At 39.7% G+C, this 15633-nt stretch overlaps 1 protein-coding gene across 6 annotated transcripts in view; it reads left to right on the top strand.

Moving 5' to 3' along the window:
• OSBPL3 (oxysterol binding protein like 3) overlaps positions 1 to 13020 on the top strand; it is a 178782-nt gene extending 165762 nt beyond the window's left edge. For all 6 annotated transcript variants that reach the window (XM_086694139.1, XM_086694148.1, XM_025930045.2 and 3 more), the window contains 4 exons: positions 1844 to 1988; positions 3674 to 3800; positions 5421 to 5543; positions 9247 to 13020. In XM_086694139.1, coding sequence (XP_086550265.1) covers positions 1844 to 1988; positions 3674 to 3800; positions 5421 to 5543; positions 9247 to 9343 — 492 coding nt within the window. In that variant the 3' untranslated portion in view covers positions 9344 to 13020. The remainder of the gene's footprint in view (positions 1 to 1843; positions 1989 to 3673; positions 3801 to 5420; positions 5544 to 9246) is intronic.
• Positions 13021 to 15633: the final 2613 nt, after the last annotated feature.

Here is a 15633-nt window from a genome sequence, read left to right on the forward strand (position 1 = left end):
AGCTTGCTCACTGTTGGTTTACTTGTGTGTTTTCATCTTCTGTTCCCCACACCCGCCTCACCATCCGTGACTCTGGAGAAGCAAAAGCCTGGTCTAATCTTGCTCACTGATGTAGGCTGATGTCTGGAAAGGCTCATGAACATTCATAGGGTAAATGAACAGATTGGCCAAAGGCAAAAGTGTGGAATAGTCTGCTTACCTTTCCAAGTGCCTCAATTCCCTTAGATTCCTCTTCCCCTTAAAATTATCATGTACTTAACATGGTCTTAAAGGAACATTTGCATTTAATTAAGATCAAAATCAGAAGCCAAGAGATTAGGCTCTAATTGTGGCATTTCATGCAGGACCTCTCTGCACCACCTGTAGCCTGTAGGGGATATTATGGAGAGATAGATGGAGGTCTTTATTATATCCTATAAATCAGACTAGTAATGTTTGAGGTAATATAAAAATGACTCTGCCTTGAAAACTTCATATAGCTCAGCACCCTGAGCCAGGTGAAGGCCACCTGGTTCTCAGCACTTTCCCCAAGGAAATGTGCTTGAATCCCATTTCTACCGTCTACTTAGTACTCACACACTTAGGGCCAGAGAATAGATTTCTGTGGCTACAAGAAATGAGGGGATTGGCACACTGGACATACCTCTGGTGTTGAAAGAGAATCTGAAAGCAGATGTGGCCCTTCCCAATGGAGCACAGCCCTTCCTCTGTGGCATCCCCTTGTATTGCCAGCATTGGATTTGTCAGCAAATGTCTATAATAGAAAACCGGACTTCTGCTTCAGAATACACTTAAGAGCCTGGACGGTATCTGTTGCCACTTTCCTCCATTATTACCTGAGTAGAGACCTCAGGTTTACATTTCTGATTCAGCTGTGTGATGCTGCTGTACTCTGTCCTTCCTTCCATCTTCCTCGTAGACACAGAAGGGGGAAACCAAACCACCAGAATATGGCCCCAAAATGCCACTCAACTTTATTGGTTTCCAAATATGGATTCTGTTTTGGCTGAAAATAGCACTGGGAGTTTTGATTTATGAAGTAATGCCTTCCGTTCTTTCTTAGAGATTTTTTTGGGGCAGCCAGGTAATGGGGAGATTAAAAAAAGAAAAAAAAAAAAAAAACCACACAACTCTAGGGAGTTAGACCACCCTCTGCTGGCCACCTTGTGGTACTGTATAAAACCCACAAGGCTGAGCTGAGCTGAGCTGCTCTCTCAGACCAGGACCATTCCACAGTGTAAATAAGGGTTGCCTAACATTCCAATGGATTGGATGAACAAATCTAGTTTGGGGGAGAAATAATCGGAGAAACTGAAAATTGGTTGCTTTATTATGACCAATGTTAAGGAGCCTCCTTCTTGGTTTACAAAAAGCTATCTAGTTCCCATCTAGAAAAAAAAAAATACAAGTTATTTCTCTCTTAAATTGCAGTAGTCAGAGCCACAGTGACATCCAGGGAATGGCTATTCCAGAGGAGGGGCTTAGAGGCCAACCGCTTTATTTGGCCAAAGTGTGAGACCTGAGCCTTTCCTTCTGACGTTGCATGTAGCAGAAGTAGGGAGAAAACCCGTATCTTTCACAAATGTTGCTTGTTCAGTTGCACACTGTAAATAGTTAGCTGTTAATTTCTATGAAGTAATTAAAAGCATGATTTGTTTAAAAAGCCAGAACCCAGAACCAGCACACTATATACAATGCAGAATCATTCTTTTTTTTATTTTATTATTTTTTTTAATGCAGAATCATTCTTGTGGTTTTTTTCTCTTTCCTTTGCTTTTCCTCTTAATATCTGTAATAAGTTGACCCCAAAGTACTAAACAAATAACTTATATTTGAATCCTAGGCAAAATACTGGAGCACTAATGCCCGTGAGATTGAAGGTACGGTATTTGACAAGAATGGAAAAGCCGTGCATCGGCTCTTCGGGAAATGGCACGAAAGCATCTACTGTGGGGGCTCCTCCTCGTCCACTTGTGTCTGGAGAGCAAGTTAGTATTCGGGTTAATCAGTTCTGGGCCAGGGGTGGGGGGCATGGCCAGAGGAACCGCAGGCGGGCTGGCAGCAGTGTCTGTCTCGTACCTCTAGCCTCTACCTGCTTTGAACTCCATTCGAGCGGCCAGCCCTTCTTTCATTCAGTAATCATTATCTCAGCCTCATCCTTATGCTTCTCAACAACACCTCAGTTGGCCTGCTAGGTCCTGGGTTCTTAATCCTGGAACGAAGCCATTGGTCACTTAATCCGTGGTCACTCTCTCTGAGGAAATCTTCCAGGCCACACACATCACTCCTGTGCCTATCTTGGGCACTAAGGAGTGTTAGGGAAGCACAGGAAGTCATTCTAGAGTAAGAATGAATAAAGAGGAAACTGTCAGTAGACAAGAAGAGTGACCTGGGGCTTCTACAAAAGTCAGGGGTCTCCCGGATTCACCCAATACCATTAACCACTCTGATGTCTCTTGTAATTCTAGAAAAATAGCCCTTGAGCAGCTGTGGGGAGAAAGGGCTAGGGAAGCCAAACCTTCATAACATGTCCCCCAAAACCTTTTGAGACGTTTGTCCATCTTTTAAGTCTTGGTCATATTATAAAACATCATTTTGAGATACCACCACGAGAATGCTTTGGGCTGATCAAAACAAAACAAAATAAAACAAAACCATTCTAATAGTGACTTAAATCATTAGGATGTGTGCTGTTACTTAACAAGGAAGGGGTAGGATGGGCCGTGTTTGTTATACAGGCAACTTAGCTGTGTCAAGAGCACAGACCATTGAGGACACATTTTGTCACTACCAGTGTAGCAGTGATACATTGCAGGGGCCCAAGGCTCTGGGTGGTGGCAGCCTGGCAGCTTGAAACTGTGGCAGTGGCCCCATCCTTTGAAGGGTGGAGGCATCCTTCCCCCACTGGGCCTTGTCGTCTGGGCCTGTGGTGGCAGTGGTAGCCCTGATAATCTCTGAATCACCTTCCCACTCATTCTTCCCTTTGCTTGAGGGTTAACACATGTTTGCAGCTGGGTAACTTGATGGAAGCATCCTGTAAAATGCCAGTGGTCCAACAGCCTTACTTCATTCGGTCCCCTTGACATCCAGCTGGCAGTATTTCTGCCGGTATAATCCCACGTCTATTCCCGGCTTCCACTGAGTTAGTTTTAAATATAAATGTGTAAGATATGGAGGGACAAGACTTGGTAAAAGGAAGGGCAGGAATGGAAAAAAGAATAACATTGACCACTTGCTATGGGTTCAACACTATTTTAGGTACTAGACAGAGTTCCAGGAGGATTTGACATTTCTTAAATGAAAAATGGATTCTCCAGAGTTAGTGTTGTTAGTCAGGAAAACATGGACCCAGAGTTCTTTTTCACATGTTTATTTTTGTAACAAATTATTTTTATAACTTGCACAGTATAAAAACTTCACAGCATTACATAAATTCCCTATCTGACCACACAAAAGAGGTCTTATCCTTGTAGGTAGAAGAAAACTTACAGAGAAAAAGATTTATGGAGGAACATTCAACACCTATTTGTTAGCCAGAATATTTTAGTAGAAATGGAAGAATTTAGATCTGAGAGAGAAAAAATAATAGCTGGTTTGAGATGAAAAGGTGAAGGAATTAAAATGTAATGTAAATGAAAGGAAGTTGGAAATGAATGATTTCTTTTTCTTTTAGATCCCATGCCAAAAGGCTATGAGCAATATTATGGCTTCACACAGTTTGCCCTAGAATTAAATGAAATGGATCCATTGTCAAAGTCTTTATTACCACCTACTGACACTCGTTTTAGACCAGACCAAAGGTAAGGACTTTTTAAAGATCTTTATCTCCAGAGATGTAAAACTCTTTATAAAGAGTCTTACTAACAACTCCCAGGCCATCAGAGGAGCTCGAGAGAGACAATGTCGTTAGGAGTAGAGGTCTAGGTCTACGAGGACTGAAAACAATCATGTCATGGAAGGTATGGAGCCCAGCTTAATTCTATGTGTGGCCTGGCCTTTATTCATCAGTAAAGCCTTATTTCTGTTGAAATATCCCCCCAAAGTGTTTATTTTTAAGAGTTTTACTGCCTATAGTAATATAGAACTTGTAACTGTGTATTTGAAAGAGTGAAAAACACCCAATTCCTTTACACTTCAGATTTAAATTATTTTGGTGCACAAAACCTAACTTCTCATTCTAGGTTTGCTGGCCACAAGCTGTGTCATCTTTCTTAGTCTCAGTTTCCTATTCTGTGTAATAGAAATAATTATCTCTGCCCTGGGGCCTAATTAAGACTCAAAACCCAGAAAGGAAACAGGAGAATTATATATTTGACTTTATTTAAAAAAAAATAAACAAACTTCTTCATGGCAAAGTAAAAAAATATTTTTATACCCAGAGTTAAAAAGACAAACGACAAACTGGGAAATCTATATTTCAACTCATTTCATGAATTGGTTTCAAAAATCAAGATTAACTCACTAAAAAAAAAAAAAAAAAAAAAAGACATAGGAAAATGAACTGTTCACAAAGTAGGAAATGCAGATATCCCTTAAACATATGAAAAGATGCTTAGTCCCACTGAAAGAAATGCATATTTTCAAAAATTTTTTAAAAAGTTTATTTTGGGGGGGAGAAATAGAGAGCAAGCAGGGGAGGGGCAGAGAGAGAGAGAGAGAAGAAAAAAAAAAAAGAAAAAAAAACCCAAGCAAGCTCTGCACTGTCAGCATGGAGCCCGATGCGGGGCTCAAACTCACGAACTGTGAGATCATGACCTGAACTGAAATCAAGAGTTGGATGCTTAACCGACTGAGCCACCTGCGTGCCTCAAGAAATGCATATTTTTAAAAAATATATAGACATACTAATTCTTAATGTATCAAGTAGCAAGATTCAAAAGTTTGATGTACTCTGAGGCTACAGGCAAAAGGTATGGTGAGGAAACAGGTGGGATGAGAGATGGGGATGAAAGGGACACATTCCTTTTTATAGATCTGATTTTTTGAGCCATGTATATGTCACCAGTTCAAAAAATAATATCTTGGAGCACCTGTGTGGCTCAGTCAGTTGAGCGTCCGACTTTGGCTCAGGTCATGATCTCGCAGTTCATGAGTTTGAGCCACACATCGGGCTCTGTGCTGTCAGTGCAGAACCCACTTTGGATCCACTGTCCTACTTTCTCTCTGCCCCTCCCCTGCTCACTCTCTGTCCCTCTCTCAAAAATAAATAAACATTTAAAATAATAATAATAATAATAATGATGATGATGATGATGATGATGTCTTCCCTAACTACCTCAAAATACTGTTTTAAAGGTTGAAGGGGGGTTCTTACCTATAGGGAAGCATTTTGAATATCCAGTCTTAGATACATAATTCTAGAAGTAATGATTACAGTATTTTCTCAGAATTTGTGTTGCTTTTTTTCCCTAATGCCTCAGGTTCCTAGAAGAAGGGAACTTGGAAGAAGCTGAAATACAAAAGCAGAGGATTGAACAGCTACAGAGAGAAAGGCGACGGGTCTTAGAAGAAAATAATGTGGAACACCAGCCGCGGTTTTTCAGGTGTGGGCGCATATTGTGTGGGTCATTGGTGGATAGGTACTGGTGACACCTGATGCTTCCAGTATGAAGAGAGTAAATGGGCTGTCCCCTCCCCAAAGGAGAGCCTTCTTGGTGTTTTTCTTGCTTCAGAGTACAGAAACTTCTCCCCTGGAAAATGGAAATTCTGAGTGGTCTAATTCTTTCTTTTTTTTTAATTTTTTTTTTTTTTTTTTTTTTTTTTTTTTGAGAGAGAGAGAGAGAGCACAAGTTAGGCAGAGGGGCAGAGAGAGAAGGAGAGAATCTTAAGCAGGCTCCACACTTAGCACAGAGACCAATATGGGGCTCGATCTCATGACCGTGGGATCATGACCTGAGCTGAAATCAAGAGTCAGGTACTCAACGGACTGAGCCACCCAGGTGCCCTGCAAGTGGTCTAATTCTTGAATTGCAGAAGTTACAAAACACTTCAGTTTGGATTTGGAACATTTACTATTAGTTTTAAAATAACTTGCCATTAAAGTCCTGTTAAAAATAGACTTAAAAATCTAGAAGGGGCATCAGAGATCATCAGCCCTTTACCCCCTCTTTTATATTAACTGGGCAGAAGCAAAGGCCCAGGGAACATAGGAGGCCCCAGTGAAATGTCCTGGACTGGCACCTGGCTCTCCTGACTACTGGCCAGGGCTTTGTATGGTTTTAGGGGCTTTTTTATTGGTTTAATAAAAAAAAAAAAAAAATCAACATTAAAACAGGCGCACATAGAAAAGCCACAGGCTTCTGCCCTACCCCTTACACCCCAGTCTTGCTTTCAGGGAAGCCAGGGTTTTTTTGTTTGGGGTTTGTTTGTTGGTTGGTTGGTTTTTCGGTTTTTTGCTTTTTGTTTTTGTTTTGTTTTGGTTGCCATTGTGTTTTAATGGATAACATGAACACTTTTAGGAGGAATTAGCTACTAATCTGTCAGCAGCAGAAATAAAGTCTGTATTCCAAAATAGCAAAAAGTACTATTCATCCCCAAAATATAATGCTTTTTCCCCCTAGAGTCAATGTGGGTTTTGCCAGATCCCTTCTGATCATTTACCCAGACTCAGGAGATAAGCAAATGAAGATCAACCAGAGTTTCATCCCAGAATATTCATAACTTTGTTTAAATATTTTAAAAACAAGACATCTTTAACTATTTTTTAAAGGCAAGAGATAGATAAATGGATAGATTAACAGACTGATCAGTTGATTTGCTGATCAATTGATAGATATACACATATACCTTTAAGTAGGCTAATTTTTTCTTTTTCTTTCATAAATCATCTAGGGTCTTGTGTCTGGTTTTTTTTTTTTTTTTTTTTTTTAAGTAGGCTTCACGGCCAGCATGGAGCCCAACATGGGGCTTGAACTCACAACCCTGAGATCAAGACCTGAGCTGAGATCAAGAGTCAGACACTTCACTGACTGAGCAAACCAGGCGCACCTCATGTCATTTTTAAACAAGGGAAATTAGATTTATAAAGATGTTCATTGCAGTATATTCAGGATCATTAAAAACTGTAGGTGACTAAACTGTCTCAAGAACTAGGTAGGGAGATTCATCAATTTTACCTAATGTGAAAGTCCACAAAGTCTGTGGAGCTCTATGGGAAATAAATTAACATTTAAATGCAAAATATAAACCATTATCTAGGCTGTTGTTGAAACCATCTAGAATTATGTCTGGAATGGAAAAGGACAGAACATGGATGCAGCCAGGTGGCTCTTTTTCCTCTTGATTGTCTGTTAAATTATCACACTATTAGATGTGGCAAATAAAGAGCTGGAGAAAAGGCAAGAATTCTTCAGCAGTAGTGGTCCTGGCAAAGAGGTGACAGAGGAATGTGGGAACAAGGGAAGTGTCCACAGAAATTCCAAGTGGCAACTACAGTTCCTACAGAACTGGGCTCCTCTGTTTCATAGTCAAGCACTGGGTATGCAGACTGGCTTATTTTAGACACATCCCTTTATTAGATTAGGGAAACAAGTGTGATAAGAATCCTTGTTCCTGGGAGGTTGGAGAAACAGGCACTCTCCACTTATGCTTTTGAAGCATATGAAATATCAGTCAAAATTATAAATGTACACCCTCTTTGACATAGTTCTACTTACTGGAATTTTTAATGTGACTATACTCACATGTAAAATTACATATTGTTATATGTTTATCATATTATATTATTATTAACATATGTCTGTGATAGCTAGAGATTAAAAACAACCTCCTAAAGGCTCACCAGTAAGGTACCTGTTAAATTGTGTCCATTTCTACAATGGAATATCATGCGACTGTTTAAAAAGAAATCAGGGTCACCTGGGTGGCTCAGTCAGTTAAACATCTGACTCCTGATTTCGGCTCAGAGCATGATCTCACAGTTTGTGAGTTCAAGCCCCAGGTCGGGCTCTGTGCTGACAGTGCTGAGCCTGCTTGGGATTCTCTCTCTTCTTTGCTCTCTGCCCCTCCCCTTCCTCAAAAATAAACAAATAAACTTAAAAAAAAAAAAATCAGGATTCCCTATTGCCACAGAGTCCCCAAACTTTTGGGGACTATAAAATACAAATGGTAAATATTGTTAGCTTTGCAGGCCATAAGGTCTTAGTTGTAATTATTCCAACCCACTGAGCGGCATAAAAGCACCAATAGACAACAGTTAAACAAATGGGCATGGTGGTGTTCCAATAAAAAGGGATTAAGATTAAAGGGTATCTACTTATAAAATAAATACGTCACAGAGATGAGAAACACAGCATAGGGAATATAGTTGATAATATTGTAATAATGTATGGTAACAGATAGTGACTACGCTTATTATGGTGACACTGATGTAATGCTGTGTACAGAATTGTTGAATCAATATATTGTACACCTAAAACAAATAGAACAATTTATGTTAATTATACGTCAACTTAAAAAAAAAAAAAACCAGCATTACAAAGATAGGCAGAAGCCTGGATTTGGCCCTTGGGCTGTAGTTTGCTGAACTTACTGTGACAACAGAAAATGATCTCCAATATATATTGTTATGTCAAAAACTCAAAAGGTAGGACACCATGGAGTGCTGTCATTGTGGAAGAAATGGGAGAGGAGTGGAGTATGTATGTGTATGCATGCGTGCTCACACATGCATGAAATTTCTCTGAAAGAATGAAGCTTATAAGATCATCATTGCCTCTGAAGAAAAGGACTGGAAATCTGGGAGATAGGAGTAAGAAGAAAACTTTTAGCTATCTACCCTTTTGTACCTTTTGAATTTTCATCTATTTAATATATTATCTATTCAAAGGATAGTGAACCAAGGCTATTCTCTCCTGACTCTTATGTCTTCCAATTCCTTTTGTTTTTAATGTTAACTTATCACTTCATTGAACAATCTAGTTGATTTGTAGCTTTTCCATAGTCACACCCAAGGTGTGGCTGTCATCCCAGCCATGTTTTATATATGACAAACTGTTCCCTTATCCATGCTTCTCTCAAGCACCATTTTTCACAGCCTCTAAGTTTGAGAAGTCAAAGTCAGAAGTGACAAAATGGCCTCCAGGCTTCCTGTTCCCTCATAGTTCCCATATGAGATTATCAGGGACATTGTATGTCTGTAAGAATGATAGCCTGGCCCAGGGTTGGGAGGAAGAAAGGAGGGAAAGGGAAGGAGAGAATATGACAGTGTTTTCAGTAGCCTTCAAGAAATTCTTTTATCCTTCACAGGAAATCCAATGATGACTGTTGGGTGAGCAACGGCACCTATTTGGAACTTAGAAAAGATCTTGGTTTTTCCAAACTGGACCATCCTGTCTTGTGGTGAAAAAGGAAAGAAGAATGATACACCTGTACTTCTCCTGTGTTTGCTTTCTGAAGCCACAAACCTGTGTCTATATATTTAAAAGAAATTATCTAGAATGATTACCTGTGCTTAGCTTAGCATTGTATTTAAGTATGTATTTTCTTCAATAGTTTCCTTTATAATTTCAAATGTTATCACAATTGTTTATATGAATGTAGAACACCTTGATATTTCATTTTATATATAAGCTATTTAATAAAAATGAAAGACTGAATGTTAATGTGTGGGTTAAAAAAGAAGCTTTAACACTAATTTTCCAAAGGTTAGGAAAATTCAAATTAAATTCATGCCTTATAAAATTATGTTGGAGAAAAAAATTTATCTCTCCCAGGTGCATTAAGAACTAAGAATACCCAGGGTTACTCACTCATGCGTAAGCTACCCAAGTTTAATTTGGTAGCTCAGATATCTTTTTGCCTCCGACAGCTCTTGAATTGCTCATCCAGAACAATTCTGCTGGTGCTGGAGTCCGAAGAATACTTCCATTTTGGTGGTTGGGAGGCTGGTAGGAGATTAGTAGGATGTACGTTTTTATATGACATAGATACGGCACCTTCCTGAAGAGGAAAAGCATTTGAGCTCATCCCTCCCTAGAGTTCTTATTGCCTTATGTGCAAAACTGTACCCTGTTACTCAGAGAAATTGTCAATCTGAGAAATGCCCATTAGTTAAACACTATAATGGCATCCCAGAGACACAGTAGGAAATCTCTCCTTAGTGAGAACCAAATTCTTGACAAGAAACTGTTTTCTGCATCCCCCCCAGCCCCACCCCTAGATTCCCCACTCCCTACTTTTCTGTTGAGTATGGAATGTTCCAGTTTAGCATAAAACATACGGTGCATTCCACACAGCAGTTTGACTTTCTAAAAGTTTAGCAAAATAACTGATTGTTTTCAGGAACTCAACAGTTTTTTCTTAAATGCTGTTTTGGTATTTTCTACCTCTTAATAACACCATATTTTAGATCTTGTATAAGAAGTTTGACCATCTGCCTTATAGACAAATGTAGAGAATTGATGTTCTTCCTTTGTGTTGTGTTCTGATGAAGCTTTGTCTTATCTCTTTACTACACTTTCTTCTTACTCATTTCCCTCTTTTGTGAGTCTTGCAGCAGTCTTGAATAATACAGATTATAACTCCTGAAAGGGGAAACTTTGTCTTTTTAAATATGTTATTTTAAAGTACAATAATAGAATCTGTGCAGTAGTTGAAGTGTGTTATCAAAGTAGTTCCAACTTCTGCCCAGATTACATTAAAACCAAAGCGTAATTTTTAAGTCTTTGACTCTATTGTCCATAACAGTCCTATGGAATATCAGGTATAATGGTGTGTTAAACAGTTTTCGCCAGAAAACACTTACAGATATTTAAATAATTTCAGAGCATGTAGAATTCTAGGAATGAAAAGTAGAGTAAGTATCGGGAAAAAAAGAACACATGATTTTTTTCAGTTTACACCAAATAATCAACTAGTTGGACAGTATTGCACTTTCAAAGTGTAGAGTTACTGAAAGTGAGTCATGGCCTTTTGGAATTTGCAAATGATTAGCATTTTAAAACAACAAATGATTCCTTAAATATTACATTCATTCATTCCATTTTATCAAGAAGTCAAGATGAACACAATGTGAATGTCATTTCCATTTCTAAGCAGTTAAAGGACACAGATTCTTTGGTACGTGCTTTGTTCTTTTCTTTTCAAGCATATATCCAAAGTCTGCTCGCAGAGAGGAAGAAGCAGGCTGTAGATGTAAGGATACTCTAGGGGAAAACAAACCTAGTTTTCACAATGTGAAGGAAAATGTGGACTTTTAGCCATATCAACTATGAAATAGGCCTCCTCCAGAGGCTGGCTCAAAAAAGAAACAACAACAAAACCAAGATGGGCAGCCTGAATGGGTGTAGCATTGTTATATAGTATTTGGAAATTTTTTAATTGTCCCCGTGCTGTTATTTCAATTGATTTTATGCTTTATATTGGAGTCACAAAGATAAATGGACCAAATATCACCTTTGTAGTCCTCTTATTTGAAATGGAAACAGAGGTGAATTAGAATATACTACAGAACTATATGCAAATTTAAAAAGCTATTAGTACCAGCATCTGTAAAGGGCTTTTCTAAAATTTAAACAGCTTAGTGAGTCATACTGTTATAATCTTAAAAGTACCTTGAGGGGGAAATGGCTTCTTTTTTCTTTTAGTCCCTATTCTCAAAAGCACCTTCCCATGTCATTTGTAGCTCAAGGGTATTTCATATTTTTAAGATAAAGAAAACAAACGTGGCATTCTTTGGGAAGAATTGAAGTAGAATCTGACTTTCTGAACTTTGAAAATCCCAATTAAACAATTGTAGTCACTGCACCATCTAAGATATGCTGTAACCAACCTCCATTTTATTCCTGATGATTCTATCCCAAATCCATGGGGAATTACACAGATACTCTTGGGAATGGGACTTTGCACCGTCAACCACATTGTACTTCAGAAGTTCCTATGGCCACTATCGATTACCCCAAGTTGCAGGCGATTCATTCAGGAAGAAACCAGCACTCTCCAGTGTATCCAGACAGCACATGGCTTCCCTCTGCTGACCCCAAAGCACAGTCTGGTATTTCCCGAGTCAAATGTAATAATCAGAATCACAGGGCGGCTCTCCATGCCATTCGCCTCCCAAAAGTCAGGCCAGTTCTGGTACTAATTTAACCAGAGTTCACTTTAGGACAACAGTCCAGTTATCTATCAAGGAAAGTACCCCAATAGCCCACAATCTTTGTTTGCTTCCTGTGGGGCTCTCTGGAAGAGAAAAACAAACCTCAAAAATACTTGATTGTTTATTTGAGCTGCTGCCTTTCTCACATTCTGCTTATAATTACCATCAGTAAATCATTTACTTGAACTTCAAGTATTGTCCCTCATCCGTATTTTCCAGATTTATGATGAGTGGTCTTGTTCGACCATTAACAGTGTCAACCCTAAAAGAAAAACCATAAAGTTTTTATTTCGCTGTTGAATTTTGTTGTAGGCTTACTAACATATTCCAGAAGTTCTATCATGCCCTCAAACTATCGTATAATTTTCTCAGACCTTTTTTTTAAAGTTATGAGTAGGAGCAATAAAGTTGTGCTTGTGATGTTAGGAATAATAGTTCCAATGTATTGGCATAATTTATTTGAATGTCTTTAATTTTGATATTAACATCAGCATAAATCTATTTTTGCTACCAGATGATAGCTATTTTCATGTGCTCAACTTCCCTCTGCATATATGAATCTGTTATTCGGTGTTAGTCTTTATTTCCCTGTGTTGGAAATATGTATCACATAAGTATCTGTAAATCATGACAGAAAATGCAAACCACTTCCTGAGACTTCTCTTTGGGTTATGCAATGATAAAAAGTTGCTAATTTATTTTACTCATGATGGTTTTATCTTCCTCTGTTACCCTCAGAGGATACTTAAAAAAAAAAAAAAAAAAAAAAGGATGTCTGTAAATCTTCCATTTAGCTGTGTATAAGATTATTTTCTGTTTAAATCCCACCCTTCCACCCATACCTCATTATCTCCACAAAGCTCCTACTAATTTGTTTATCCCCCTCATGTAGCTAGTTGGGAATAAACAACATGGAAAAAGGCCAACTTTGTCTTTGTTTTTCCAGATTAATGGGTATTAGTGGCTGCTGAAAGGGACAAAGTAAGACTCTAAACTAGGTTCTTTGGAGGAAGAAACACAGCAGGTTACCTAAAATGATAGAGATTTGAAATAAGAATACCCTGAGACATAAACTGGGAACCCAAAAAGTTGCCGCACATTTTCAGGATGTACTACAAATGTAGGTCCCCCAGCCCTCAGGACGAGGGAGCCCTGTGTTTACCCCAGCACACTATGGAAATAAGATTTTCTGCGGGCCCTAACATGAAAAAGGAAAGTGCTGACTGCTTACACCAATTTAACGGCCCTTATGAGTGACTGGCTCCTCTCCTCCTCCCATATCCAAGTTGTGTCCTTTGCAATGCTAGGAACATTCTTCGTCTTCACTAAAGGCCCACCTGGTTCACTGACAAGATAAATACATCATGTTACACAAGGCACTGGATCGCAGTTATGTGCATAAACTCACATCTCTGTATCCCTAAAAATACTTAGACAACCAAAGGCAATTTATGAAACTTGGTTGGATCCTGGCTTAAAAGAAAAATAAGCTATAAAAGACATTTTGAGGATAATTAGTGAAAATCGGATAGAAGCCTAAAGAAATTATTGCTAATTTTCAAATATGTGTTGTTGATATTGCCTGTTCATCTGAATCAAATCTGCCATCAAAGGAGGACTATTTACCAACCTTATTCAAAATAATGGGTTATGAACACTAACGGAAATCTTAAAAAGCAACCTGAGAATATTTTAACATGTTGGCCATTTAACATGTTGGCCATTGCTGAAATAGGTCTTAAAGCATCTAGAAGTGTCGACTTCAAGGAGGCAATAAAATTTGAATCTACGAGTTCCAGGCCATTGGTTTACAAACTTAGTCCTATTATTTTCTAGCTGTACCAATAGAATACCAGTGTTAACGTGATGAATGGACACCAGTGCCCAGCACCTCAGGACATCACTGTCCTTTGCACACTCAGGTAAGGGTTTCTTATTATGGACTTATTACTAAGGGTCCCTGCAGAAAACCAAATCTAATTCCAGTACTTAAAGAGACAAAAATGAAGGGGTTACTTGAGGGGCTTCTCACAGGTTAAAGGCATGTTAGCAACAGCAGGAAGTTGTTACTGCCGCCCTGAAGGAGCCGAAGCTTCAGAGGAGGGAGGGTCCATTGGGCCATGGGGAGCTGTGGTGGAGGGACGGCTCTGCTAGAAGATCCAGCCCAGAGGAAGGAAGAACTGTCCCAACCTCAGTCTCCAATGGCCTCCATCCTACCTGGTGGCTGAACCCAAGCAAGCAGGCAACCCCAGTTCTTAGAGTTCAGCTGCTGGGGCAGGGGGAGGGCAGTGGCAAACAGAAATACAAGCACCTGCAGGGGGCCCTTAAAGGGCTCAGTCAGCTGAGCTTCCGACCCCTGATTTCAGCTCAGGTCATGAGCTCCGGCTCTGTGCTGACAGCGAGGAGCCTGCTTGGGATTCTTTCTCCCTCTGTCTCCCCGCCTCTCCCCATTGCCCCCTCTCAAAATAAATACACATTTAAAAAAAAAAAGAAAAGAAATACAAGCACCTGGACCTTATATTCACTGGAGGAGTTCACATCTGGGCTTTCAGAGGAATTTTCAGTAAGTAAATAGGCTTAAGAGCCAATTTTTCTTTTTTGAGAGGATAGAATTTATTAAATCATTTTGACTCCGAGTTATTTTACCAAGGATGAATTATGGTTAGTTATGCTTTGTAACAACTCTGATTCTCTGTGATATTTTTTGTTGTTGTCACATTTTTTTTAAGTTTACTAATTTATTTTGAGAGAGAGAGCATGAGCAGGGGAGGGGCAGAGAGAGAGAGAGAGAGAGAGAGGGAGAGAGAGAACCCAAGCACTGACAGTGCAGAGCCCGATGCAGGGTTCAAACTCACAAACCATGAGATCATGATCTGAGCCAAAATCGAGTTGAACACTTAACCAACTGAGCCACCCAGGTGGCCCACAGCTGCGTGTTTCTTTTCACGAAATGTTGTATATTGCTTTTATACCTTCTTCGAAATGTAAAGGTAAGAGCCTTGCCACTTCTTTCTCCTGTGACACCTGATGGGTGCTTTAAAAAGGGCTTGCACAGAGGGAGCAACCAGCAGCTGCTGTGAGGGATTCTTTGAAAAACATTTGCTGAGCCAGGAATGGTCGCAGACACTGGGAATATACAGTCCTCCCTCTACCTTGGAGCTTCCAGTCTGGTGGGAAGCCAGTGGGTGGGTCAACAACCAGTGTGGTTAAGAAGGCTCAGTACAGAGAATGCCCAAGTGACTAGGGGAGCGGCAGGTGTGCCTGGAGAGGAGGGACAGACCTCAGACAGTGAAGAAAACGAGAGGACTTGGCAATGGTGGAGGCTGGCGGTGGGGAAAATGCCACATGTGACTCACGGTTCCTCTCCATGCCAGTTAAGCCACAACTCAGCTTCCCAACTAACACCACAGTGAAAGTTTTGATGTGTAGCAATATCTGGGGTTTCCTCAGCCAGGAGCTATGAGACAAAGGGTGGTGAGCCCTGGCAGGCAGCCTCCAGGGACCCCTGAGGATTGAAGAAGACCACGGAAGTCATATGC

The sequence above is a fragment of the Puma concolor genome, chromosome A2 (genome assembly GCF_028749965.1).
Source record: "Puma concolor isolate L17-30 chromosome A2, mPumCon1.1.hap2, whole genome shotgun sequence".
NCBI classification, from domain to species: domain Eukaryota; kingdom Metazoa; phylum Chordata; class Mammalia; order Carnivora; family Felidae; genus Puma; species Puma concolor.